This window comes from Peromyscus maniculatus, chromosome 10 (genome assembly GCF_049852395.1).
Source record: "Peromyscus maniculatus bairdii isolate BWxNUB_F1_BW_parent chromosome 10, HU_Pman_BW_mat_3.1, whole genome shotgun sequence".
NCBI lineage: Eukaryota > Metazoa > Chordata > Mammalia > Rodentia > Cricetidae > Peromyscus > Peromyscus maniculatus.
In genome coordinates, this window is record NC_134861.1 from 23341400 (window position 1) to 23366493 (window position 25094).

Sequence of the window (25094 nt, forward strand, 5' to 3'; positions counted from 1 at the left end):
CTGTGTTATTTCCCATCTGCTGCAAGAAGAAGCTTCTCTGGTGAGGGTTGAGCAAGGCACTGATCTCTGGGTATGGGAATATGACATTAGGAGCTATTGTATTGCTATCTTCCTTTAACAGAATAGTAGTCCTATCTAGTCTCAGGTTCTTGGGTCCTTTAGCAGTGTCAGCATGGGTTCCATCTCAGCAATGGGCCTTAAACCCAATCAAAAAGTGGTTGGTTACTCCCATAACATCACTGTACCAGTGTATCTTGCAGGTAGATCTCTGTTGTAGGTCACAGGCTTTGTATCATGCAGAGTACTTTCTAGAACCAAATGCTAGTCATCAGTAGGCATGAAGCTTCTGTGTTCAGTGGCATAAGTAAGTGTTGTCTTTAGCAATAGGGCCCTACCTCGGGTTGTGAGGAGCAACTAGTAGCCTTGGCAATAAATAGCCTATGGTGTTTGAGAGAGTCCTTTTGGGTAATGACTCAACAAGATGCGACCCATTCCTGGCACTGGTGGTTTTACTTGGGGGCAAAAGATGTCTAGTTGGGGCTTTTTGTCTCCCATGTTATGGTGACTCCATTTAGATTCCTTTCATCTATGTGTATATTTTAGGAAGTTTCTACAGTATGGCGTTTCCAAAGGCTTTTAGTGTTGGTTGTCCCTCCCCACGTACCCTCCTTTTCCCAGCTCTCCTCCCCATCCCTGTTTAATGCTCCTGGTCTGTCTTCCCCTTTATCTCTCCATAATTCTATATTCTATTTCCCCTTCCTTGGAAGAACCTCTCCTCCCATCTTATCCCTTACTAGCTACCTAATCTCTGGTTTTCTAATTGTAGCATACACATCTAAAACCTAAAAGCTAACATGCAGTATTTGTCTTTTGGGGTCTGTCTTATCTCAGGATAATTTTTTTCTAGCTTCACCTATTCATCTGTGAATTTAATTTTTCTTAACAGCTGAATAATATTCCAGTTGTAATAATGTTATGATACTACAAACTCTGTTTTCAGTTATTGGTCTTTTTCCTGAGGTGCAAACTTGAATCATGTCCTGTGTAAGATTGCTTTGTAAAAGGAGGAAAGTGTGTTTGGTGAGTGAACTCTGGCGTGTGGCCCAGCATTGAAATCTTACTGCAAAGGTGTTTTCTTTCAGTCCTCATGACAAGTCTATAACATACGGTAAGTGCTGTCACTGCTTTTGTAAGACAGGAAATCACATGCTGCAGACCTGGCTGGTCAATTTGGGGTTTCATAAAGAATTCATAAAGCACTGGAGAAAGCCCTTATTCAAGGTCCCAGCTTGTTGTCAGTCTTACGTAGTGATGGCTTTATTTTACAAAGTGTCTCTTCCAGTTCAAAAGAACGCTGTGATAATGAGATAATTAGTGGTAATTCAGGAATATTTACAAGTGTCTTCTCTTATTCAGTCTGCCAACTATCTACCCTGCTACTCTTACTCCTAAAGCACGAGTTTAAGATGGTCTAGGAAGGGTCCCCCTGAGAGGAGGAAGCATGAAGTGTAAGAGCAGCTCTGAGGTAATCTTGACACATTTCATTCAAAAAGCTTCTAAATATAAATCTTAAAAGCTAAACTAATACAAGCTCATTCATATACCCTTCACTCAACCCTCTGATGTTAGCAACTCCTGCAACCACATGTGTTTGTCAAAACTAGGAACTTGACATTGGCGCAGTACTGTTTGCTTAACTGAACCATTCTAATCTCCGTCCCTGACAACCCTCTCTCTTTCCTTTTGTGCCTGGGAGACTTTGAACAGACTTTCATAGTTATTGTGTAGCTCCGTCAGTTTGGGTACTTAGTAATGCCCTCAGGGAGATATTTTGACACTGCTGTTGCCTTTTTTTTTAATTTGTGGCATGCTTGCTTTGCTGAGTAACTAACATACATACATTGCATGTGCCTGATGAATATTCTATGTCCTTCACAGGCAAAGAGAACATCTTATCCTTGAAGGTTTTCTAGTCTAGATGAGAAGACACTTGAATCATCAGCACTGTTCTGAAGATGGAGAGCAGTTAAGCTTATCTTGGAGAATTTTTATTAAGGAATCAGAACAAATGCATCTAGTTTTACATAGTTTTACTCTTCAGTTTAATATAAATTTTACTTAATATTATTGTGTATGATGTGGAGGGGCCATGTTTATAAAGGACAACTTGTGGAGTCAGTTCTCAACTTAGACCTCGGATTCCAGGGATTGAACTCAGGTCGCCAGGCTTGTGCCACGAGCACCTTTCTCTGCCGAGACATTTCACCAGCCATAACTTTTGTATTGCAAGCATATCTTTTGTACAAAACAGTGGGGTTTGTTATGGGATTTCATGCACGTATAGTCATGTACTTTACTCAGATTTACCACTTCCCATAACCCTCTGCTCCATCTTTCCCTAATATTACTCCTTCTACTTTCCTATTTGTACTTTCTTACCCAGAGTCCATATATGATAGAAAGGGCGGCTTGTTTGCTGTAGCCTGCTCTCCAGAGCCATCCATTTTCTTGTAGATGATATTATTGCTTTTTCGTTATAGCCGAGAGAGGCTGCCTCGTGCCTGTGTAAGGTTTCCCTTATCTCTGTTCACTTACATAATTTGGCTATTGTTGCTTTTCTAAGCAAATGTATGTAACTTAGTTTAGTCTTTTAATAAGACTAGAAAATATTCTACTTCTAGGAGTAATTTAACTGCTCAGCATAATTATTTAGTAGTACTTTCTATCATGGCCCATTTAAAATTAATATTTCTTACTCCTAGAAATACAACAATGGCCATTATTTGGCATTCCATTTTTTAAATTTCTTAAGTTGGTAATGATTTGAAGTAGTTGGGGAGAAGAAATGCATTTTATTCATTTTCCCCAAGTTTAAATTTTATTCCTGGTACAATAAAACTCAACTTTAAGCAATTGATCACTTTACTGAGAAAATTGAAATGATTATTTCTTGTCGTGGAAGTTTATTCGTAGGACCGTGCCTGGTAGGACAACAGAACCAGTTACCCAGCTCTTGCTCCGTGTGTTCAGTAGTGCAGAGTTGATGTTTTCCATCCAGTGCCTAACTTACTTTCCAAATGTGATTCCCCCTCACGTCCTTTAACACGTAAGGTTCCAGCAGGTCACAGTGGTGGTGAGTTGTCACTTCAGGGTCCTTATCTATTAACTGAGCCTTGGAACAGCTGCTGGGAAGTTTAAATCTCCTACATGTGAATGCTTACAACAGTGTTGGCACAGAGACGGAACCCACCATTAACCAGTGTGAAGGGTGGGGTGGAGGGCTAATGGTGTGTGTGTTGACTTAGGAGCTGGCAATCCCTGCGCTTTTCCTGTGCTCGTGTTCTGAATAGCTGCTGAGTCCCGCAGAACTTGTTGCCTTCTGTAAAATTTGTTAATAGTTAATAGGGTAATTTCTACCTTACTTTTTGAGAAACATACTCACTTCAGCAATTTAGGTCATTTAAGATTGTTGAATGCGGGGTTGGGGATTTAGCTCAGTGGTAGAGCACTTGCCTAGCAAGCGCAAGGCCCTGGGTTCGGTCCTCAGCTCCAGGGGGGAAAATTGTTGAATACAGGCTAGAAATGGACAGAGGGCAATAAACATATTTGAGTTCCAAGTTTTTTTTTAATTATGTATACAGAAGAGGGTACCAGATCTCATTACAGATGGTTGTGAGCCACCATGTGGGTGCTGGGAATTGAACTCAGGACCTCTGGAAGAACAGTCAGTGCTCTTAACCTCTGAGCCATCTCTCTAGCCCCAAGTTCCAAGTTGTTTTAAAAGGACGTTTTCCAGTAGCATGGTGAATAAAATGATTTGGGGTTAGTATGGTGAACATTTAAGCAGACCCTGCTTCCCCCAATCAGGAAGACTGCCTGGCAGTTTCTTCTTGACTCACATGAAGTGAAACTTTCTTCCTGAGCTGTCTGTTCTCATTTTCTAGTACATGTTTTCCTTTCTGATGGCACCAAGAATTTGCTTTGGTGTGATACCCTGCTTTTCCCTTGGCTCCTTTCTTCCTCCATTGTTTCATTTCATTTGTTGGAGTCCTTGTTGGTGGTCACTACAGGAAGCAGGGTTGACAGACAGGTCAATACACTGAACATTGAGGAAGGGACAGCGTTCAGATGGTCTCAAAGCCCCGATCAGGGCTGTCTGTCCGTTCCTAGTTTACACTGAATTGTAACTGTTGGGGTTTGTTTTAGACAGTATGCTTTCCACCATGACAGGGTGTCTTGGTTCCTAGGTGAGAACTAGCCCATTCCACCTTATCTCTGTGTCAACAGTGGTATTGGGAAACTTAAGACTGCTTTCCCTCTGGGAGCCTCACTCTCTCTGTTTATAAAATGGAATGACTGCACCTGTATAGTTGTGGTAGAAATTAGACAGCTCTTCCAGAGCTGTTGGAGCGTAAATGGCCCATCACCTTCCTGACCCACTCAGTTCCTTTGTCTAGAAAATGGAGATTAGTGAGATTTTCGTATTCAATCCAGATAGCTCTTTTAAGGGTCAAATATAATGATGTTATGTGACAGCGTTTTGTTAATTAGTATTCTGTGCAAGTGCAAGATAGACCTTAACCCATGAGTTGATTCAAACTGATACTCTTTTTACTTAAAAGGATTTTCTTGCTTTTAACAAAGTTTGCTTCTAATTTTTATGAATGTGAGTCTAGATTCAGAAGATCCACCCCCCCTTATCTGCGTGCAGCATTGGTCTTGAATTCATTTGTGGTCACCCCAACTCTACTTTCTTTGTTTCACACATTTGAGGAGACACTGTCAAAATATTTTAAATGCATAGAAATGGTTAACTTCTATCAAGACAAGAGATTCTCCCATTCTCACTCAGCTATCGGTTCTAGTTAAACAGTGAAATGCAGCTACCTTCAAAACCATTCCCAAACTCTATTAGCACAAGGCTTAATATGAAAACTTTAAGGACAATGGTTATCTTTGTGTTGATAAGCAAATATTTTTAATACCTTTCCATGTTCTAAAAAATACACCAAAATCGGGGAAATTTCCTTTGTTAGAATAATTCTCTGATTCCCAGTTCAAGATCTGAGCAGGGGTTCTCGGGTGGGTTAAGTGGGGTAGTGAGCTGTTGGTTGGGTGGTGCTGGTTCTCTGTTGGTCTCTTGTGTCTTGGCACTCATGTAACCCAGGCTAGCTCCTAACTAGTCATCCTTCTGCCCTTCACTCTCACACCACCGTGCCCAGTACCACTGAGACTTGTTGATTATCATAGTTATGTGTGTTACTGACCTCTAGGGATGCTCCTGAAATTCCTAAGATACAGGCCAGGCTACTGCAGTATCAAAATGTTGGTGGTACTGAGGCTGAAAAACCCTAGTTGAGAGAAACAAATTACATCTTTGGGGGAAGTCGTCAGTGCTTTCCTGTCAGGATGCAGTAAGTTACCCTTGCGAGTACTAGGACTCTCGGCATCTCATTTGGCTAATCTAGAAGGGTTGGAAGGGTACACATTGTGCCCTTTGTTTATTTGGGGAAGGGGATGTAGACTTTGCTTTCCTCTACTGTTACAGTAAGCTGAACAGAGGTACTAACTTCCAACGTTACCTCTGACACCATTGTTCTCTTTTTGTGTAAAAAAGCTGCTTGTTCATCCTCCTGATTATAAGAGAACGGGACTGAGAGGACCCGTTTTGGTCCTTAGCTGTACTGGTTTCATAAGATGGCTCCACCACACATACACCGAAGCAGCTCTTTTTGAGTCATCCCTTTGAAACCATGCACAGTGGAACTCTAGTGAAGAATAGAAATCTGTCCCATCAGAGAGACGATCTTCAGCCCACAATTTTTCACTATAAAGAATTAGAACGTTTTCATGTTTGCAAGCATTCTCTTTGTCTCAGCACCACTTTAATGCCCACCCATTGCCCGCTAAAATAGAAGTGATCACAAGACTGTAAACAGCCACGCTTGTTTGATTCCTGGCTTAGTACTGCCCTGCTTCTCTTTCAGAGCAGGGTTTGTAGCCGTTTCGTAGGTGATAAGCAAAGGGTTGGACCCAATGTGAATGATTAAAAAACAAACAACCCTGTAATATTAAAGGACAAAGATCAATTTTCCAGTTTCCCTTCTTTAGGAGATACCTGACAGTTTCACATTACAAAAAAAAAAAAAAAATCAGTCTTTGGGAAGACTTAATATGAAACCAAATGTCCTTTACTGTACTTTATAGAACAAATGGCTGCAGACTTAGCAGTCAAACTAAAATTTAATATATTTTATGGCTTTATTTTCATTTTCTCCCAACCACACCCAAAAAATAGTACCATGGTAGAGTATGGGGTTTTGGGGGGGCGGGGGGCGGTCCTTTTCTTGGGAAGGTTAATTCCTCCCATTGAGAGCAACATGCACGATTTCCCACAGTTACACAGAGCTTCAGTATAGCAGCTGGTGCAGCAAAGAGCCTCACTATCTTAGCAGGATTCTTAGCATTGTCTTCCTGTCTTGGAGTTAGTGGTGCTGTTTCACACCCTTAGTGCTAGATCACATTGGGATAGGACTGCGCACATGTGTCAGCCATGCTAACATAATGACAACAAGTAGAACTGGTAACTGAGACCTTAGGGCATCTTTGTACATGCATCCTTTTCAAGTACTCAAATGTATAACTCAGGGATTCGTTTTGAAGAATTACATATCTTAGCAGATTTAGATACATAGAGAATATTTGAAGGAAGTGGGTACAAAAGTACTGTCTAGCAACTGGGCTTGTGTTAAAAATGCTGACCCATTATATAGACAATGGCCTTCATGTAAAGATTCTAGCAACTTCTATTACCTCCATCAATCACCATGTGTGAGAATGCACGGAAAGAGAAGTAGCTGTTGTGGCATATTTTATTTACAGCTTAATAATGCTAATTCATGTCAGGTGACTAAATTTAAGAAAACTTAATCTTGGATCATTTAAGTATGTAAGTAGCTGATGGTACTGGATTATTTTAGGCTTTAGAACATTAGAGATAGGAGTAGAAATTGAGTTTGAGCTTGTTCCTGTGACTGCAGCTCTGGTCACTAGTAAAATTGTCCAAAATCAGGACTTCTAAGGAGTCAAAAGCAAAGTAAGAATATGTCTGATTAAAAAAAAAATCTTTTTCCCCCCAGCTAATTTGTCCAATGATCCTAAAAATTGGGGGAGGGGCATATGCTAGGCTTGCTCTTCTTCCTGGGTTCCCTGTCTAGGCTAAAACCTGTTGCTTTGCTGTATGGCCTGTGGTGGGGCTGCACCCTTTGGGAGACCAACAGCCCCTTCAAGGGGTCACAGTGCATATCAGATATTTACATTGCAACTCATAACGGTAGCAAAATTATGAAGTAGAAAGGAAAATGATATTATGGTTGGGGGTCACCACAACAGGAGGTCACAGCACTGGGGAGGCTGAGAAGCTGTAGACTTCCTGAATACTACAGCATTGTATACGTTACTTGTAGGTTCTCAGGCCAGGGCCAGGTGGCTGCTTATATGTTTTCTAGCTCCAAAACTCCCTTCTTTCTACTTTAGTCCTTTCATTTTTAGAGAAAGAGAAAACGATTGCTTTGTCTAAAGAGCTGCAGCTAGAACACAGGCTGACACTGGCTAGCTCTGTGATACCCTACAGCCAGTCAAATATGAGCATTCACATCATAGTTTCAGACTGCAGGAGGAGCCGTGCTTTGCTAATACTATAATTTGGAAAATATAAAAGGAGAGGTTTTTTTCTTATTTACCTATATTTTTGCTACCCTGTTAGCTATTCTTTCTATTGAAAGAATTCTCTCTAGTCATTCCTTTATGATGTGCCACTGGCAAATTGTTTAATTTTTCTCTACTTGAGAATGTCTTGATTACTTACTTCCCTCTGATTTTACTGAATACAGATTCTTCTGTTGACATTTCTTACTATACAAACAAACAGCATTATATAGACTGAACAGGTTGTTTTTATAATTTATATGTTTAAGATTATATGTATATAATATTGTATATATGTGTGTGTTTGTATACACACACATACACATCTCAAGAATTAGAGAAATAGAGCCCATGAATTTGAAAGGTGCAAGGGGACGTGTGGGAAGAATTAGTGGGGGGAAGGGAAGGGAAAGAATGATATGTTATATTTTAATTCCAATAAATAACTTTTAAAAATATATTAAGCCACTTTTTATGGATCATGTGGGTTCTGGTGAGACATACACTATCATTCTAATAGCTTCTTCACTGTAGATAAAATACTGTTTCTTTTTGTTTGTTTCAAGAATCTTTTCTTCGATTTCAGTCTGTAGGACTTTTATCTCAGTGCAGATATCTGGGTATAGCACAAATCCTAATTGATCTTAATAATAAAAACCTGGAGCCAGGTAGTGGGGTAAATGCTGAAAGATCAGTAAAGGAGCCAGCCACGAGAGAGACTTCTTACCTCTACCGAATCCTCAGCCTGAAAGGGGCTGAGCTCCTCTCTCCTCCTGCCTTATTATATTCATCTCTGCCCAGCCATATCACTTCGTGTCTCTACCTCCCTAGTGCTGGAATTAAAGGCGTGAGATCCCAAGGACTGAGATCAAAGGTGTGTGCCACCACTGCCTGGCTCTTTCTTTTAGACTGGATCAATCTTGTGTAGCCCAGGGTGGCCTTGAACTCACAGAGATCTGTCTGCCTCTGCCTCCCATTGTGTTGGGATTAAAGGTGTGCGCCACCACTGCCTGGCCTCTATGGCTAACTAGTGGCTAGCTCCACACTCTGATCTTCAAGCAAGCTTTATTTGTTAGATCACAAACAAAATATCACCACATCTGGGTTATCTTGGGTCAAGATTGTTTAGTTTCTTGAACCTATAGTTTTATTTCTCGTCTCATTTGTTGTCTTCAGACACCACTTCTTTCTTTAGTGTTGTTAGAGCTCTGCACTTTTTCCTCTTGAGTTCTGGTGATGCAAACGTTAGGTCTTTTGCTGTAGTTCCACAGACCCGGAAGCACTCTCCCACTCTTGTCCAGCCTGCCTAATAAGCCTTTTATTGTGGTTTGATGTTTCCTAGTTCAGAGAGTTCCACGTTGTATCTTCTGTGTGTTCTCTGAGATCTTGTACTTTGTTCCCACTGTCCCAGATGTGCTGGTAATTGCTTATTGGAGCATTTTGCCACGACTGCATCTAACTCTTTGTTGGTTAAGTCTTGGTTTTGTCTTCATCTGTTGGTTACCTCTTGTGTGTTGTAAATCTTTTGGTTCTTGAGATGTTGGAGTGGGATGTTGAAACCTGGACATCTCAGATTGTTTTGAGACTGTACATCATCTAAACCTTCTGTTTGCACTGCCGTTTCCTGACACTGCTTTGTCAGGTTAGTGGGGGTCTTCCTGTGACTGACAGACGAAAGTCTAGGTTCCCCGCTCAGCCTCTGTTGGTGGGTCGGGGAAGGATCCTTACTACTGCTGAGTGCATGTGAGAGTCATCCCTGTGGTCTCCAGTGGTGTCACGGGGCTGAGTGAGAGTGTGCCTGTCCACCAAAGTAAGAGGCTTGGATCGACCTCAGCCTGCACTAACACTCTCCTACTGGGACTTTCTATCTTTTTTGCGGTTACAGTGGTTGTCAAGGCTCCCTCCACACCGAGTGCTGGCTGGTGAGAATGAGGCAGTTTCGGTAGTATTTGGCTGCGGTGGAACAGTTATGGTCAAAGCTTTCTATGTTACCAAGCTGCTACTTTATTCTTCCTTTAAACAGAAAGCAAGCTTTTGTTTGTTTTTGTGTGTGCTAGTTCATATTTCCAGGTTGCCGGCTTTCTCGGTTGCACATCTGGCACATATTAGCCAAAGAGAGCACAGGGAATTCACTGTAATATTGTTCCTTGGATCCTGAGTCCCTGCTGTTCTGCCTCTCTCAGCTTTTCCTGTCTTCTTGACTGTGCCTGCATGTGCCATGCTGTGCATGTGGAGGTCAGAGGACAGTCGGCAGCGGTCGCTTCTTTCCCGTCACCGTAAGGGGTCCCAGATCAAACCAGTTCATCAGGCTTGCTGGCAAGCCCCTTTACCAGCTGAGCCGTCTGACCAGCCCCCTCCCTTAACAGGTTTAGAAAAAAACCTTCATATTTTCGTATGTTATTATCTCCAGGGTCTTGATTATACTTTGTAGAAATAATAGGGAAATGTATAAGTACTTTCTGTAAAGTGGCAGACAGCCAGATGTACATTTGACTTTTTGTGTCAAATACAGAACCATTATCAGGGGACATCACACACTGTTTATTTCACGTGATTTGCGTAATGTGCCCACAAAGACTGTTGGGAAATAATGTCTTTATTTAAACTGGAGTAACTGTTCATGTTATTAACAAGAACTATTTCTTTCTAGGAAATAATGCAAAAGGTGTCTCAAGGCTCCTGACCAGTGAACAAAGATTTGAGAAAGACAGCCAAGCTCATGTTTTCTCCTGATCAAGAAAACCATCCTTCCAAAGCCCCAGTGAAATATGGTGAACTCATTGTCTTAGGGTAAGATCTCTGTGTGATGAGACATAAAACAGAATGATGTGGTGACTTGGGTCTCTAGGTTAGAATTGTTGTTAAGTTGTGTTTAAGAATTTGTGCTTTACTACTTCCAGAAGAATTTAAAGCTAATGATGGCCCCAGTTTAAGAAATTCCTAATGCCCATATTTATGCCCTTCTGAGTAAGGGGCTAGAGAGGCGGTTCAGAGATGAACAGTAACGGCACTCACTGCTCGTAACTTCCAGCGGACCTGAGTCCAGTTTCCAGCACCCACATCAGGAAGCTCACAGTGGTCTATAACTCCAGATCAAAACAATTCAACACCCGCTCCTGGCCTGCAGGCAACCACACACATGAATAAAATCTATTTTAAAGTACTGAATAAGCTTTACCTTGTCCTACCCCAGAAACAGAGTTTGTATTTTTTGTCTTGTCCTTTTGAAAATTTTTTTCAAAAGGACAAGACAAAAACTTTACCAAACTTTACCAAAAGCTCCCCTTCCCTCTCCTGTAGTCATTGTGTCCCCTGGCACGTGTTCACTTGTTCTTCTGCCTTCTGGGGCAGCGTTAGTTTGTGCATGAGGACAGCTTTGTACAGACCTCTGGGAGCAGTAAACGGCTCTCACGCACAGCGTCTGAGCGTCCGTTTGCGCAGTTCCCTTACTCATTGTCTAAACTCCCAGAAAAGCATCTGAAGAGTGGAGAATGGGTGATGCCATTATTTCCGTTATTTAATCTAAACTTAGAAGAAGAATGTAAAACCCAAGTACAGTCTGTTAACCAAGAAGTCGAGAAACTGAAAATTATGAAATGTCCTGTCCACCTTATTTTTTTCCCTACATATCTGGTGCTCTACACTTTGTAATGCCTTTGAGAATCAGACTGGAATAACTTCTTGCTTATTTATGACTTTTTTAAAAACTTAGCATGTATGGGTATTTTGCCTGCATGTATGTCTGTGCACCACATGCACGCCTGATGCCCAGTGCCCACAGAGGCCAGAAGGCAACTTTGAGTTCCTTGGGACTGGAGTTACAGAAGGTTGTGAACTGCCATGTGAGTGATGGGAATCGAACCTGGGCTCTCTGGAAAAGTAACCAGTGATCTTAACTGCCGAACAACCTCACCAATTCCTACTGTGACTTCTTCACCGAAGGTCATAGGTCACAGGTCCCACTGTTTCTCCCAGCAGTGCTAGTGGTATTGGGAGAACAGGTCAGCTGTGCTGGCCAAACTCAAACCAAACTTAATTTGGATATGATGGCACATGCCTGCAACCCCAGCATAACCTCCATATAGTAGCCACAGCATTGCAACTTTGGGTTGACTTTTAGAAAACTAATTGCTTTGGGCCTATTTAATTGTTGAGTATAGGATTAAAGTTGTATAAGATACAATTCAGTAGTGCCTGGTGTGGTACATACCCAGATATGTTTGTTTGTTTTTCCCTTTTGCCCCAGTTTTTTTATTTCTATTTCTTACTTACTTGCTTGCCCTTGAGGTTTACATGTGCTGTAGAGAAGTGACTGGAAGATTGAAGCAGCAGAAGCAGGTTTAATCACTAACTGGGAAAGAATTCAGTTGGACAGGAGATGGCAACATGTCAGTGTTCTATTCAGGTAGCTAGGATTTAACAAATCCACACACTCCTTATTTCAAAAGTTCAGCTTTCAAAGTGTTGGATTTACAATTAGAGATTCTGTTTCAATTAATGCTGCAAAAAATTTACCTTAAAAAGTATAGTCACAAGGAATCCAATATCCTGTTACTTACTTCTTGCTTATATGGATAACTCAAAGCTGTGTGTACTACTTCTCTGTGGCTGGAAACACAGCTAGAAAGAATCTCATCTTGTTTCATACCCAAGCAGCTGGTCTGAAGATCAGCAGTTGCTAGAAGGAATTTGAGGTAATTAAATGAAAATTAAATATACATGTAAGGCAAACTATAGCCTTTGTTTTATGATTGTGTAATCCTTCAAAGAGATCAACTAAACTGCTTTTCTTTCCTACCAGGTATAATGGGTCTCTCCCAAATGGCGATAGAGGAAGGAGGAAAAGTAGGTTTGCTTTGTTTAAAAGACCTAAGGCAAATGGGGTGAAGCCCAGCACTGTGCATATTGCATGTACTCCTCAAGCTGCCAAGGTAAGAGAAAGTTCTACAGAAGTTAATTCTTGTGTGTGGTCTGTATTCTCAAGTTCTTCACATTCCTGTTTCAAATTTCTCCTTTCGTTTGGATTGAGGAAGAGCCTTTGGAAACATGTGATTTGAAAGGCAGCCGAATGGAATTACCTCTTTCTCTCCCTACCCATCTACCCCTTAATGACAGACCAGGGCAGGTAGGAATTAGAAGAAAATATTTCCAGTCCCTAAGGCTCTGTGAGTCCTCTGGTTTTTATTTGTTCTTGGTTGTGACATTCATAGATTCTGCCCTAGTACCTTGTACACCAGTAGACCTCAGCGACCATTGGATGAAATGAAAATTAAATATACACACAAGGCAAATAGTGGAAGCATGTTCTCCATTGGACCTAATGCTTCTCATGCTCCAGGCCTTATTAATCCTCCTAGGACCTTTAAGACCTTCTTAGACTGATGGATGTGGAGGAAGTTTTGAATCTTCATCTTCCCTTGGAATTCCTCTCCGGTTTATAACACAAACTGAATTCAGTTATGTGCTAGCCAGATAAAATCAATTACAGAGATCCTTGACTTTTAGAGGTATCAAGAGCTAAGCAGCCCTAGGATACGCATGAACATTGTAGCATCTGTGGTTAAATGTATGGTTAAACAAATGAGATACATTAAAGCTGGTTATGTGGTTGTTTTAGGTACCTAGTCCCAACGTTAATTAGATTCCAGCCTTGTTTTATATCCAGCTTGGATATCAAGCCTTGATTTGGCCTCTCCCTGATCACTATTTGAGAGCTAGTGAGTGTGTGGGAGGGCTGTTCTTTCTAAGGTGCTTCCTCTTGCTCCTGTGTAGAGAAGGATTATGTTTAGTTCGTGGTGGCAGTTCAGTCTCAGGTGCTCTTTGTAGTGTTTACCCATGGAAGTGCTCTCGGGATTTGGAATATACCAGTTCTTAATTATGAAGGCTGTCTCACATGTTACAAGATATTTAAGTCCTTGGTTCCATATGCACTAAAAGTCAGTTAATCACTAGCATCATCGAGACAGCCAAAAGCATTTAAATATTTTCAGATGCCTCTTAGCTATATAATACCTCTGATTGAGGAGCACTGTCAAGGGAAATACATATAATCTACTTGTAAAGCACTTTCTCGTTTTATGTGTGTGCATGCATGTATGGATATGCAAGCATGTTTGTGTGTGTGCCCATGAAGGCCAGAGGTCAACCCCTCGTGGCTTCCTCAGTCATCCTCCATCTTGTCTTTTGAGTCAGGGTCTCACTGAACATGGAGGTCTTTGATCAAGATGGACTGGCTGGCCAGTGAGCTTGAGGTGTCCTCCTGCCTCTGCATCTCAAGCACTGAGCTGTCTCCACAGCCCTGCTCCCTCAATTTTTGTATATTATCTTGTCCTTCATATTTTCATTGTTAGCTCCCTTTTAAGCAAGAAAAATCTCAGGGATTGAAAATTGATGAGTGTCAATTCTTAAATTTTTTGACATATCATGAAGAAAATTTAATTTTTTATAAATGTCTGGCAACATCTAGGATGGATTTAACCCTGACTTTCATGGAGACTCAGACTTACCCTGTTGTAGTTTGTTCCTGTGTGTTCGAACCTAACACATCAACTACAACCAAGCTAACTTTCCCTTGGCATGTGGCACATCCTGTAGCCTCAGTGCTCCCGAGGCTAAAGGAGGATGGAGAATCGGAGCTCAGCGTGGGCAACACCTTGAGACCCTGTCCTCTTTCCTTGCTCCCCTAAAAAAAATTTCAGAAGTTAGCCATTATTTGAAAATCTATTCTCTTAATACAGAATTTCTGTAGATTTTAAAACGTGAAACAATTATACTTATGAATACATAAATAAATATGTAGTAAGACATGAACACCATGCTTGTAAATTATCTATGCTGCACTCATGAGACTGGACACCTCTAGAGAAAGGAGCATGTGGGTAGCCTCAGTTATAGCTCAGAGTTTATTTTAAGAACAAAAAACAGAAGGAGGGCCACCAAGATGTCTCAGTGGGCTAATACACTTTGTACTAAGCCTGACTACCTGAGTTGGATCCCTGGAACCCCACATAATAGTCATCCCTTGACTCCCACAAGTTGTACTCTGATTCCCATCTGTGTGCATGAGCATATGAATATAATCACAAACGAATAAAATAACATTTGTGCCCAAGACAGCATCTGATTGCCCACACCTATATAATCCCAGCACGTAGAAAACTAAGGAAGATCCGAGTTCAAAGCCAGTCTACAATTACATAGTGAGGTCTAGGTCATCCTGAGCTACATAAGATAAGATTTAAAAAAAAAAAACAAAACAAAAAAAAGGAAAAGAAAGTCAAGTATGGTAACGCGTACCTGCTGTAATCCCCACACTCCATAGAAACTGAGACAGGATTTCAAGTTTAAGGCCAGCCTGGGATGTATAGTCCAACTCTCTCAAAACAAATAAAAACACAGAAGCCTATTATGGTGGTGGTGCACGCCTTTAATGCCAGCACTCAGCAGGCGGAGGCAGGTGGATCTCTGTAAATTAGAGGCCAGCCTGGTCTACATAGCAAGTTCCAGGACAACCAGGGCTATGTAAAGAGATCCTGTCTCAAAATAGTCACAAACAAGTGAGATGGTGTACTGGCTTTGTTAAAACCTGGTAGTTGGTGCTTAGGTATTTAATATCTTTAGAAAATTAGTTTCTTTAATATTAAAACTTCAAAAGGCCTTACCTATTACAGACAAAAAGATGAAAAGAAGCATCTCCCCCTTTTTGCTGTTTACTCCTGTGTCCTTTCTCTGTTTTCCTTTTGTACAGCCTGTTTCTCTGTCCTTTGTAGTAACCAGGGTTTCCCTTCCGGTGTTAGCTTCACCTCATCGTCATAGGAAGCCCGAAAGTAAGACCAACAGTGGACTTCCGTGAGGATAAGTCCAATGATGGCCATCATCGGTGCATCTGTTTCCTCCTGCAACGTTTAATCATCCTATAAACTTTTCTGTGTCTGGTCCAGCGTACCATAATCACTTGTCATCTGTAGGGTTATAGAATGAACTGATAATTCTGGCTTAACTGTATAATTCTTTATGTCACTTTAAAAGTGAGTTTCTTTTTTTTTCCTTATCAGAGAAATTCTGGGGGTTGGTTTCAGTTTCCACATGGTATTTGATTTTAATTACCTTATAATGTAAAGTACTTTTAAATGAAACACAGATTTTTAAGAGTTTAAAATGTATGTTTTTATTCTTAACTATTAAGTATTCTCTAACCCCTGAGCCTGAGGAAGCCACAGTCACAATTGAAGTTATGTAGAGTTCTGGCCTCCGCCCTGAACTCCAGGAGGGAATATGTGTGTGACATACATTAGTGAAGAGAGTGCTGACCGACTGACTGCTCATTTGCTGTTAACCTTTCACCCGCAGGCGATAAGCAACAAGGACCAGCACAGCATATCGTACACGTTGTCTCGGGCCCAGACGGTGGTGGTGGAGTATACTCAGGACAGCAACACTGACATGTTCCAGGTATTCAACGTGAAGCTTTTCTTTAACAGGGAAAACGGTAAAAAATCTATTGTCAGTGACTTGGCTTGATTACATGAACTATTATCATACTTTCATCACTTATTGTTTAAAGTATGTACTGACTTTTGAGACCTCAGATCTAAAAAGTCATTGTATTGTGGTGTAAAGATGGACCTTGAAGCCAAAGAATTGCCTTAAGGGTTCAGAGCACTTGCTACTCTTACAGAGGACCCAGGTTTGGTTTCTAGCACCCACATTAGGTGGCTCATAACTGCCTATGACTCCAGTTCCAGAGGATCTGACATCTCTTCTGGCCTCACATGGTGTGTTTACATACATGCAGGCACTCACACATACACATGAAATAAAAATAAAATATGAAAGGAGAGAGAGAGAGATGTGCTCTGGGGTCTGAATTCCTGGCAAACATCTCTTAGCTACCCTGTGCGCCCCCCCCCCCCTGTAAAGTGCAGAGAATAGTTCTCCCTGAGGACTGTTAAGAGGCTTAAGTGAGTGTGTGCATGTAGCATGCAGATCTAAGCCAGCTGTCTAGTAAACTCTTAGTAAATGTTAGTTGCTTTTATTCCAAACAAGAAACCCAGAAACCTTCTGTACATACTTTGAACTTTTTATTCCCCCACCTCCTACCTTCCTTAAGCAACAAGAAGTCCAGGCAATTTCTAACTGTTTACATCAACTATAGGAATTGTTTTTCAGCACACATCTGGTCAAAGCTACTGTTTAATAAAAACCTCTCCCTTTGGCTCCCATTCAATCTGGTCCTGGTATTTATTTTTATATGCTGATAGATTATAGAGCAGTGAAGCCCAGAGACATAAAGTCTTGATATTTTCTCTTAATACTAGATTTTCTAAAGAAGCTTAACTAGAATTGACTATTATCAATCAATTAAAATTATTGTTCCAGTTAGTTTTTTCATTTTTCTTTATAATACTAAATGAAAAGACATAAAGATGTCTTTAATTTTGATCATTAGCAGAATATGTTTGAGGCTGATTTCTCGTCTAGCTCTGTAAATGAGATTAGATTTATTTTTTTTAAGAATAGTATCGCTGGGAGGTGGTGGCGCACGCCTTTAATCCCAGCACTCGGGAGGCAGAGCCAGGCGGATCTCTGTGAGTTCGAGGCCAGCGTGGTCTCCAAAGCGAGTTCCAGGAAAGGTGCAAAGCTACACAGAGAAACCCTGTCTACAAAAACAAAAACAAAAAAGAATAGTATCTTTGCAGTTATTATTAGAATATGGGTGTTTGTTTCTCTTCCTTGTTTTTACTAAACTAAATAAACAACATCCTTAGTAATGAAAGATTGGATCACGATAAAATAACTTAATAGTAACTTTTTTCACATCATTACTAACAAGGAATTTTTAAAATGAATGTGGTTAGTTTTTTAAAAATCAAGATGACAAGTAGCTGTTTGCTCACAGATTTGAAATTTAACTTCAAAAAGTACCTTGTATTTATTTGTTTATCTTAGCCTTTGTAGTTGGCTCTTTGTTTTCCTAATTTTCCAAAATGCATATCTGCACTATAAAGTCTAAGAAAAATTAGAAGCCAGTCTAATAAATTAACTCATTATTGAGGGATGGATCATCTACCTTCCAGAATGAGTAGGAGCATTCATGCTGAATCTGTCAGGTAGAAATTCAGATTCCAGTCAGTTCTAGGTGGAGGTGCTCCCCAGTGTCCCAGTGTGAAGTGCAGACTTCTGATGGGGAGGAAGGATGGGAAAAAGACTTCACAGTCTTTTTAAAATCTGTACCTTCAGGCCGGGCGGTGGTGCCGCACGCCTTTAATCCCAGCACTCGGGAGACAGAGATAGGTGGGTCTCTGTGAGTTCAAGGCCAGCCTGGTTTACAGAACAAATTCCAGAAACCCTGTCTTGGAGAAAAACAAAACAAATCTGACCATGATTAATAGGACTTCTGACAATAACCAGTGAAAGCATTCTGGGGGAAAAAAAAAAAAAGGATGTCAGAGAAATAGTATAAAGTGTGTAGAAGATTGACAATTCTACTTATAGCTAGAACATGGTAACATAGAAATAACAGGATGTTAGTTTGGATTGACTTTTTTAAGGCAGCTCTTGAGTCCACTTCTATCACCTCTGGAAAAGTAAAAGTAAAAACCATATACTGTAGCACAAAGCTGTAATTCCAGTTACTTGGGAAACTGAGGCAGGAGGAGGTAGAGTTCTAGGCCATCGTGGACTATATAGGTAAACACACACACACACACACACACACACACACACACACACAGGCATCCCATTTGTAGAGTTGGTATTTTCTACATGCCGTCATTAAGATGTGTAATACATTAAAGAACCGATGACTTCTGAACGTTTCCACTAAAGCCAGTGACACTTTGTCATCCGTTTCATTCATTCCTTTTTTTCCCCCTTCCACTTTCAAGATGCAAGGAACTTGCTTACTAGCTAGTGCTTTAAAGATAGTTTACCCTGACACCTGCCTCCCGAGGACTCCAGCTAGAAATGAAAAAGTACCGAGGTATATGACAGGTCCTACAGCCTACATAGAGAATTCTTTTTCTGTGCTTCCTTGGGGGACCTTGAAACAAAGTACCTTTGAAGTACTATTCTTTGAAGTTTGGTTATTTGATGTCTCAATTCTTATCAGTAAGTGGTTGGAGGAGAGGATTGTTGCTAAGAACAAGCACAACCAAAAGCAAACACTGACAGCTGCTACCCTAACACAAGAGGTGGGAACTGTTACAGAGACTCAGAGCAAGGCTGTGTGTGCAGCCATTAACCTAACCCAAGAGGTGGGAACTGTCAGAGCAAGGCTGTGTGTGCAGCCATTAACCTAACCCAAGAGGTGGGAACTGTCGGAGCAAGGCTGTGTGTGCAGCCATTAACCTAACCCAAGAGGTGGGAACTGTCAGAGCAAGGCTGTGTGCAGCCATTAACCTAACCCAAGAGGTGGGAACTGTCAGAGCAAGGCTGTGTGTGCAGCCATTAACCTAACACAAGAGGTGGGAACTGTCAGAGCAAGGCTGTGTGTGCAGCCATTAACCTAACACAAGAGGTGGGAACTGTCAGAGCAAGGCTGTGTGTGCAGCCATTAACCTAACACAAGAGGTGGGAACTGTCAGAGCAAGGCTGTGTGTGCAGCCATTAACCTAACCCAAGAGGTGGGAACTGTCAGAGCAAGGCTGTGTGCAGCCATTAACCTAACACAAGAGGTGGGAACTGTCAGAGCAAGGCTGTGTGTGCAGCCATTAACCTAACACAAGAGGTGGGAACTGTCAGAGCAAGGCTATGTGTGCAGCCATTAACCTAACACAAGAGGTGGGAACTGTCAGAGCAAGGCTGTGTGCAGCCATTAACCTAACACAAGAGGTGGGAACTGTCGGAGCAAGGCTGTGTGTGCAGCCATTAACCTAACACAAGAGGTGGGAACTGTCGGAGCAAGGCTGTGTGTGCAGCCATTAACCTAACACAAGAGGTGGGAACTGTCAGAGCAAGGCTGTGTGTGCAGCCATTAACCTAACACAAGAGGTGGGAACTGTCAGAGCAAGGCTCTGTGTACAGCCATTAACCTAACACAAGAGGTGGGAACTGTCAGAGCAAGGCTGTGTGTGCAGCCATTAACCTAACACAAGAGGTGGGAACTGTCAGAGCAAGGCTCTGTGTACAGCCATTAACCTAACACAAGAGGTGGGAACTGTCAGAGCAAGGCTCTGTGTGCAGCCATTAACCTAACACAAGAGGTGGGAACTGTCAGAGCAAGGCTCTGTGCAGCCATTAACCTAACACAAGAGGTGGGAACTGTCAGAGCAAGGCTGTGTGTGCAGCCATTAACCTAACACAAGAGGTGGGAACTGTCAGAGCAAGGCTCTGTGTACAGCCATTAACCCAACACAAGAGGTGGGAACTATCAGAGCAAGGCTCTGTGCAGCCATTAACCTAACACAAGAGGTGGGAACTGTCAGAGCAAGGCTCTGTGCAGCCATTAACCTAACACAAGAGGTGGGAACTGTCAGAGCAAGGCTATGTGCAGCCATTAACCTAACACAAGAGGTGGGAACTGTCAGAGCAAGGCTGTGTGTGCAGCCATTAACCTAACACAAGAGGTGGGAACTGTCAGAGCAAGGCTGTGTGTGCAGCCATTAACCTAACACAAGAGGTGGGAACTGTCAGAGCAAGGCTCTGTGTACAGCCATTAACCTAACACAAGAGGTGGGAACTGTCAGAGCAAGGCTGTGTGTGCAGCCATTAACCTAACACAAGAGGTGGGAACTGTCAGAGCAAGGCTGTGTGTGCAGCCATTAACCTAACACAAGAGGTGGGAATTGTCAGAGCAAGGCTATGTGCAGCCATTAACCTAACACAAGAGGTGGGAACTGTCAGAGCAAGGCTATGTGCAGCCATTAACCTAACACAAGAGGTGGGAACTGTCAGAGCAAGGCTCTGTGTACAGCCATTAACCTAACACAAGAGGTGGGAACTGTCAGAGCAAGGCTCTGTGTGCAGCCATTAACCTAACACAAGAGGTGGGAACTGTCAGAGCAAGGCTCTGTGCAGCCATTAACCTAACACAAGAGGTGGGAACTGTCAGAGCAAGGCTCTGTGTACAGCCATTAAAAGGGTCAGTGTTCATGTACAGCTTCTGAACACAGCAGCAGTTTAGATTTATTTAAATGATGTTCTGGAGTCATCATAAAAGGTTGTCGTGTTCAGTGTATTCTGTTAAGGTGGGGTAGTATATGGTAGATATACTTCTACCTTAAAAAGGTTAAAGCCTAGGCCTCCTAAGAACCTCAGCCACATTGGATTCTCTATTCCCTAAGGGTCTCAGGAATTCCATCCTAAGTTCCCACTTAATTCTGTACTCCACGTGACTGCTGTATCAGAGAGTGTGACAGATTAGTTTTCAAAGGTGCAGATGTCCCCAGAGTTAAGTGTTGTAAGTTTGAGCTTTAGAAATTTCAGAAGCTTAATGTTTTTACCGTATCCCTTTCTTAGTGGAGTCTGCTGTGTTCTTTGAATGAAGCTGTGTGTTCTCTTTTCCCCTTTAGATTGGCCGGTCAACTGAGAGTCCTATTGACTTTGTGGTGACCGACACAGTCCCTGGGAGTCAGAGTAACTCGGACACGCAGTCAGTGCAAAGCACCATCTCCAGATTCGCCTGTAGGATCATATGTGAGCGCAACCCCCCCTTTACAGCCCGGATTTATGCTGCAGGGTTCGATTCGTCCAAAAACATCTTTCTTGGGGTAAAAAGCGTGTTTTCCTAATACATTCTTTTATACAAGTTTCTCTTTCCGCATTACACACAAATAGAGACTCGCTGTCTTTATAGGAAAAGGCCGCCAAGTGGAAGACCTCTGACGGGCAGATGGACGGCTTGACCACTAACGGCGTTCTTGTGATGCATCCCCGCAATGGGTTCACGGAAGACTCCAAGCCTGGGATATGGCGAGAAATATCAGTGTGTGGAAATGTATTCAGTCTGCGAGAAACCAGATCAGCCCAACAGAGAGGAAAGATGGTAAAGACCTCTGTGTAGCTTCTTTTTACAGCAGTAAACAGGATGAGTTGAACTGGGCTGTGTGTGTGTGCGTGTGTGTGTGTGTGTGTGTGTTTGTAGCTCTTAGACATATTCCTGACACATGAAAATTAAGACCATCAAACACTGACTTCTAAACACTAATTCTAGAGGATGGTGTTTTGTTTCAGTTAGGAAAGATTAAACTTCTATTCTTTGTGTATGTCTTTGACTATATGTAACTAATTAAAAATAACTAAGTTTGTTGATTAGCCAGATAATTAAATCATAAGTTATCTTTTGGCTTGAAAGAGAGAAGTTACTATTCAATGTGTTATTATTGATTTTCAAATTTAGCATTTTTCCTAACTTCTGCTAAAATTTCTATTTCCGCATTACACACAAATAGAAACTTCCTTAAGTCTAGCAGGTACCCTTGTTAGGACTTACTGAAGATCTAGTGTAAACACAATAGTAAATGTGGTTTGGATTCTTGTCTCCTTCAGGTGGAAATCGAAACCAATCAGCTACAAGATGGCTCCTTAATCGACCTCTGTGGTGCAACCCTGCTCTGGCGTACTGCAGAAGGCCTTTCCCATACGCCTACTGTGAAGCACTTGGAAGCTCTACGGCAGGAAATCAACGCAGCTCGACCTCAGTGCCCTGTAGGCTTCAACACACTAGCCTTTCCCAGCATGAAGAGGAAAGACGTTGTAGATGAAAAACAACCGTGGGTATATCTGAACTGCGGCCATGTTCATGGTTATCATAACTGGGGGAACAAAGAAGAACGTGACGGAAAAGATCGTGAATGTCCTATGTGTAGGTCTGTCGGTCCCTATGTCCCTCTGTGGCTTGGATGTGAAGCTGGATTTTATGTGGACGCCGGCCCCCCCACCCATGCCTTTAGCCCCTGTGGGCACGTGTGTTCAGAAAAGACGACGGCCTACTGGTCCCAGATCCCGCTTCCTCATGGTACTCACACTTTCCATGCAGCCTGTCCCTTTTGTGCGCACCAGTTGGCTGGTGAACAAGGCTATATCAGACTTATTTTCCAAGGACCTCTAGACTAACAGCTGTCTCTAGGACTGCATTAGAAGTTTATAAGCTAAGTGAGTTGGGTTTTCCGACCCATTGTCCATGTAAGTTTCTCTGCTCTGGTCATTTGCATTAAGATGAAGAATTTTTTAAATATTTATAATAGCAATTTCTGAGAAAAAAATCTGGGAAACTCAAGCAAAGGAATTTTTGAAAGTTCCAGACTTCTGAATTCTGAGTTTTGAAAATATATTTTGAGGAGAAAAAGACATAGTCTAATTTGATGCCTTCGTTTTAGTGTTTTTGAATCACCATCCATCCTCAGTGTTGAGTTGTTATGTATAACTGAGGGTCTGTTGGTTCAAACTATGTTAGTTTACAATTTGTTGCAAACATTGTAAAATACAGCAACATGTATATTAATTTTTTTCTATTTATCTTTATCATAGAAAATACCTTAGGATGTCGTGATAGAATAGCATGGTATCGATGGTGTCGCACACTTCCGGTGTGAATGGTAGTTTAGTGGGCACATCGCTCAAGGATTTGCAAAGTTAAGGAGAAAGACAAGAGAGCTTCCTTCCCCCGGCCCGTGTAAGTAGGGAACTTGATGAATTAGAGTATTTCATAAAACCAGATTCACATTAATTACCATTGTCTAAGAGGTGTTTGTTTTTAACCACATTGAAGTTCATTGGAAAACATTTTTTTCTTAATGTTTCTCTCAAGTGTAGTACTATAACAAAAGCTAATGCTAAGAGACATTTTATATGCTCCTTTGAATATGCAATCTAATCTAGATGATCTATTTTTCTCCCATGGTAACTGATCTGTTTTTAGTGCCAGCGACATTTGGCAAGTTTATTTTTTTGGATATAAACTGTGGTTCATCTGTTCACTGTTTCTAAAAAAAAGAAAAAAAAGAAAAAAGAAAAAAATCCTATGAGAAAGTACATAAATTAACAAGAAATTAACAAGAAAAGAAAATTACTTGATTTGCCTTTAGAAATATGAAATAAAAAGTGTTTCGTTAATCACTCTGTATTTGGATTATTCCAGACATTAGAAACCTAGAGCTACAGAGGGTTGAATGTCAGTGGTACCTCCCTTTTGACCCAGCAGACCAGCCTTCACTGTGGGCCTGACTCCTGAGGGCGGACCAGCCTTCACTGTGGGCCTGACTCCTGAGGGCGGTGGCCACAGTGCGACTCTGAAGTGTTGGTTGTCTGAAGGCGGGTGACAGCAGAGGAGGCGCACCCCAGGCAGGCCCTCTCCTTCTCTAGTTCCAGTGTGTGCTTTGCAAGACAGTCTCTTCTCACCCTAGCCTTTTCAAATGCAGCCGAAGTACAAACAGTTGCACTACACCAAACCCTTGCAACACTTATAGAAATCAGTAGCCATTAGACAGAATCATCTTTCAGTCTTTTGATTTCTTTTCCTTTAGTTTGAAAAATTGTATAATACTTAATTGACTGTTGTCAAATTTTCATATGTGGTAGTGTAGCTTTAATTTATCTTACTCCATCAATGTTTGGATTTTGGGTTAATTTTTGTTTTTATTTTTTGTTATTTGTCTTTTTTTTTAAGTAAAACAAAAAAGTCACTTAGAAGCCATGAACTGTTTTACTTTATTTGATTGTCAAAATTCTTTGTTTTGAAAATGATCATTTGGGTTCACTCAGGAAATGCATGTCAAGAAATTTGTATTATAAGTTAGCTGTGATGTATCAGTAACTGCTGGTTATTACCCTTTTTTCAAAGAAGTTTAATTGGTTTTGAAGTCTTCTAGTCACATGCTTTGTGACTAATGCAAGGAAATGGAGTCCTGTGTTGTGTTTGTTCTTGTTATTTCTGTTGAGGCTATATATTGTAGCTTAATTTTTATTTGCAATTAATTTATTCAAACTAAGTAAATACTTTTCAAAGTAGATATTTGAATTTGTCTCTGTGGGTTCCTTTCTGCACAGTTGAGAGTGGGAAGCCAGAGGTGATAAATCTACTGCAGACTAAACGGATCTGCCCCACTCTTGTGACGCGGTCTTGTTACGTACGTAGGAGTTGGCATTGAACGGACACTGGGTCTCTGGTTCTCTAGGTTAGGCCTGTTAGAGAGCTAGCCACTGAGCTACCTGATTTGTGCTCCTGATGATAACGGTTCTGTGTTCTTCCCAGAAGCCATGAATTTTCCCTCCTATCAGCTAAAAAATAAAATAAAACATGTCTCATTTTCTATGAAACTCAAGTCTTTAAAACTCAGGAAATAAAAATCATTAATCAGGTGTTTTTGTTTAAGCAATGGTAGTTCTGTTTCTTTGGCGATGCCATACTTACTCATCTGTATTAAAAGAATTTCAGAGCTGGGCAGTAG

At 41.4% G+C, this 25094-nt stretch overlaps 1 protein-coding gene across 3 annotated transcripts in view; it reads left to right on the top strand.

Moving 5' to 3' along the window:
• Positions 1–24656, top strand: part of Peli1 (pellino E3 ubiquitin protein ligase 1) — a 53470-nt gene extending 28814 nt beyond the window's left edge. For all 3 annotated transcript variants that reach the window (XM_076546048.1, XM_076546049.1, XM_006974811.4), the window contains exons 2-7: positions 10358–10497; positions 12509–12638; positions 16057–16158; positions 21219–21416; positions 21503–21691; positions 22195–24656. In XM_076546048.1, the coding sequence (XP_076402163.1) occupies positions 10427–10497; positions 12509–12638; positions 16057–16158; positions 21219–21416; positions 21503–21691; positions 22195–22761 (1257 nt within the window). In that variant the 5' untranslated portion in view covers positions 10358–10426 and the 3' untranslated portion in view covers positions 22762–24656. The remainder of the gene's footprint in view (positions 1–10357; positions 10498–12508; positions 12639–16056; positions 16159–21218; positions 21417–21502; positions 21692–22194) is intronic.
• The last annotated feature ends 438 nt before the right edge of the window (positions 24657–25094 follow it).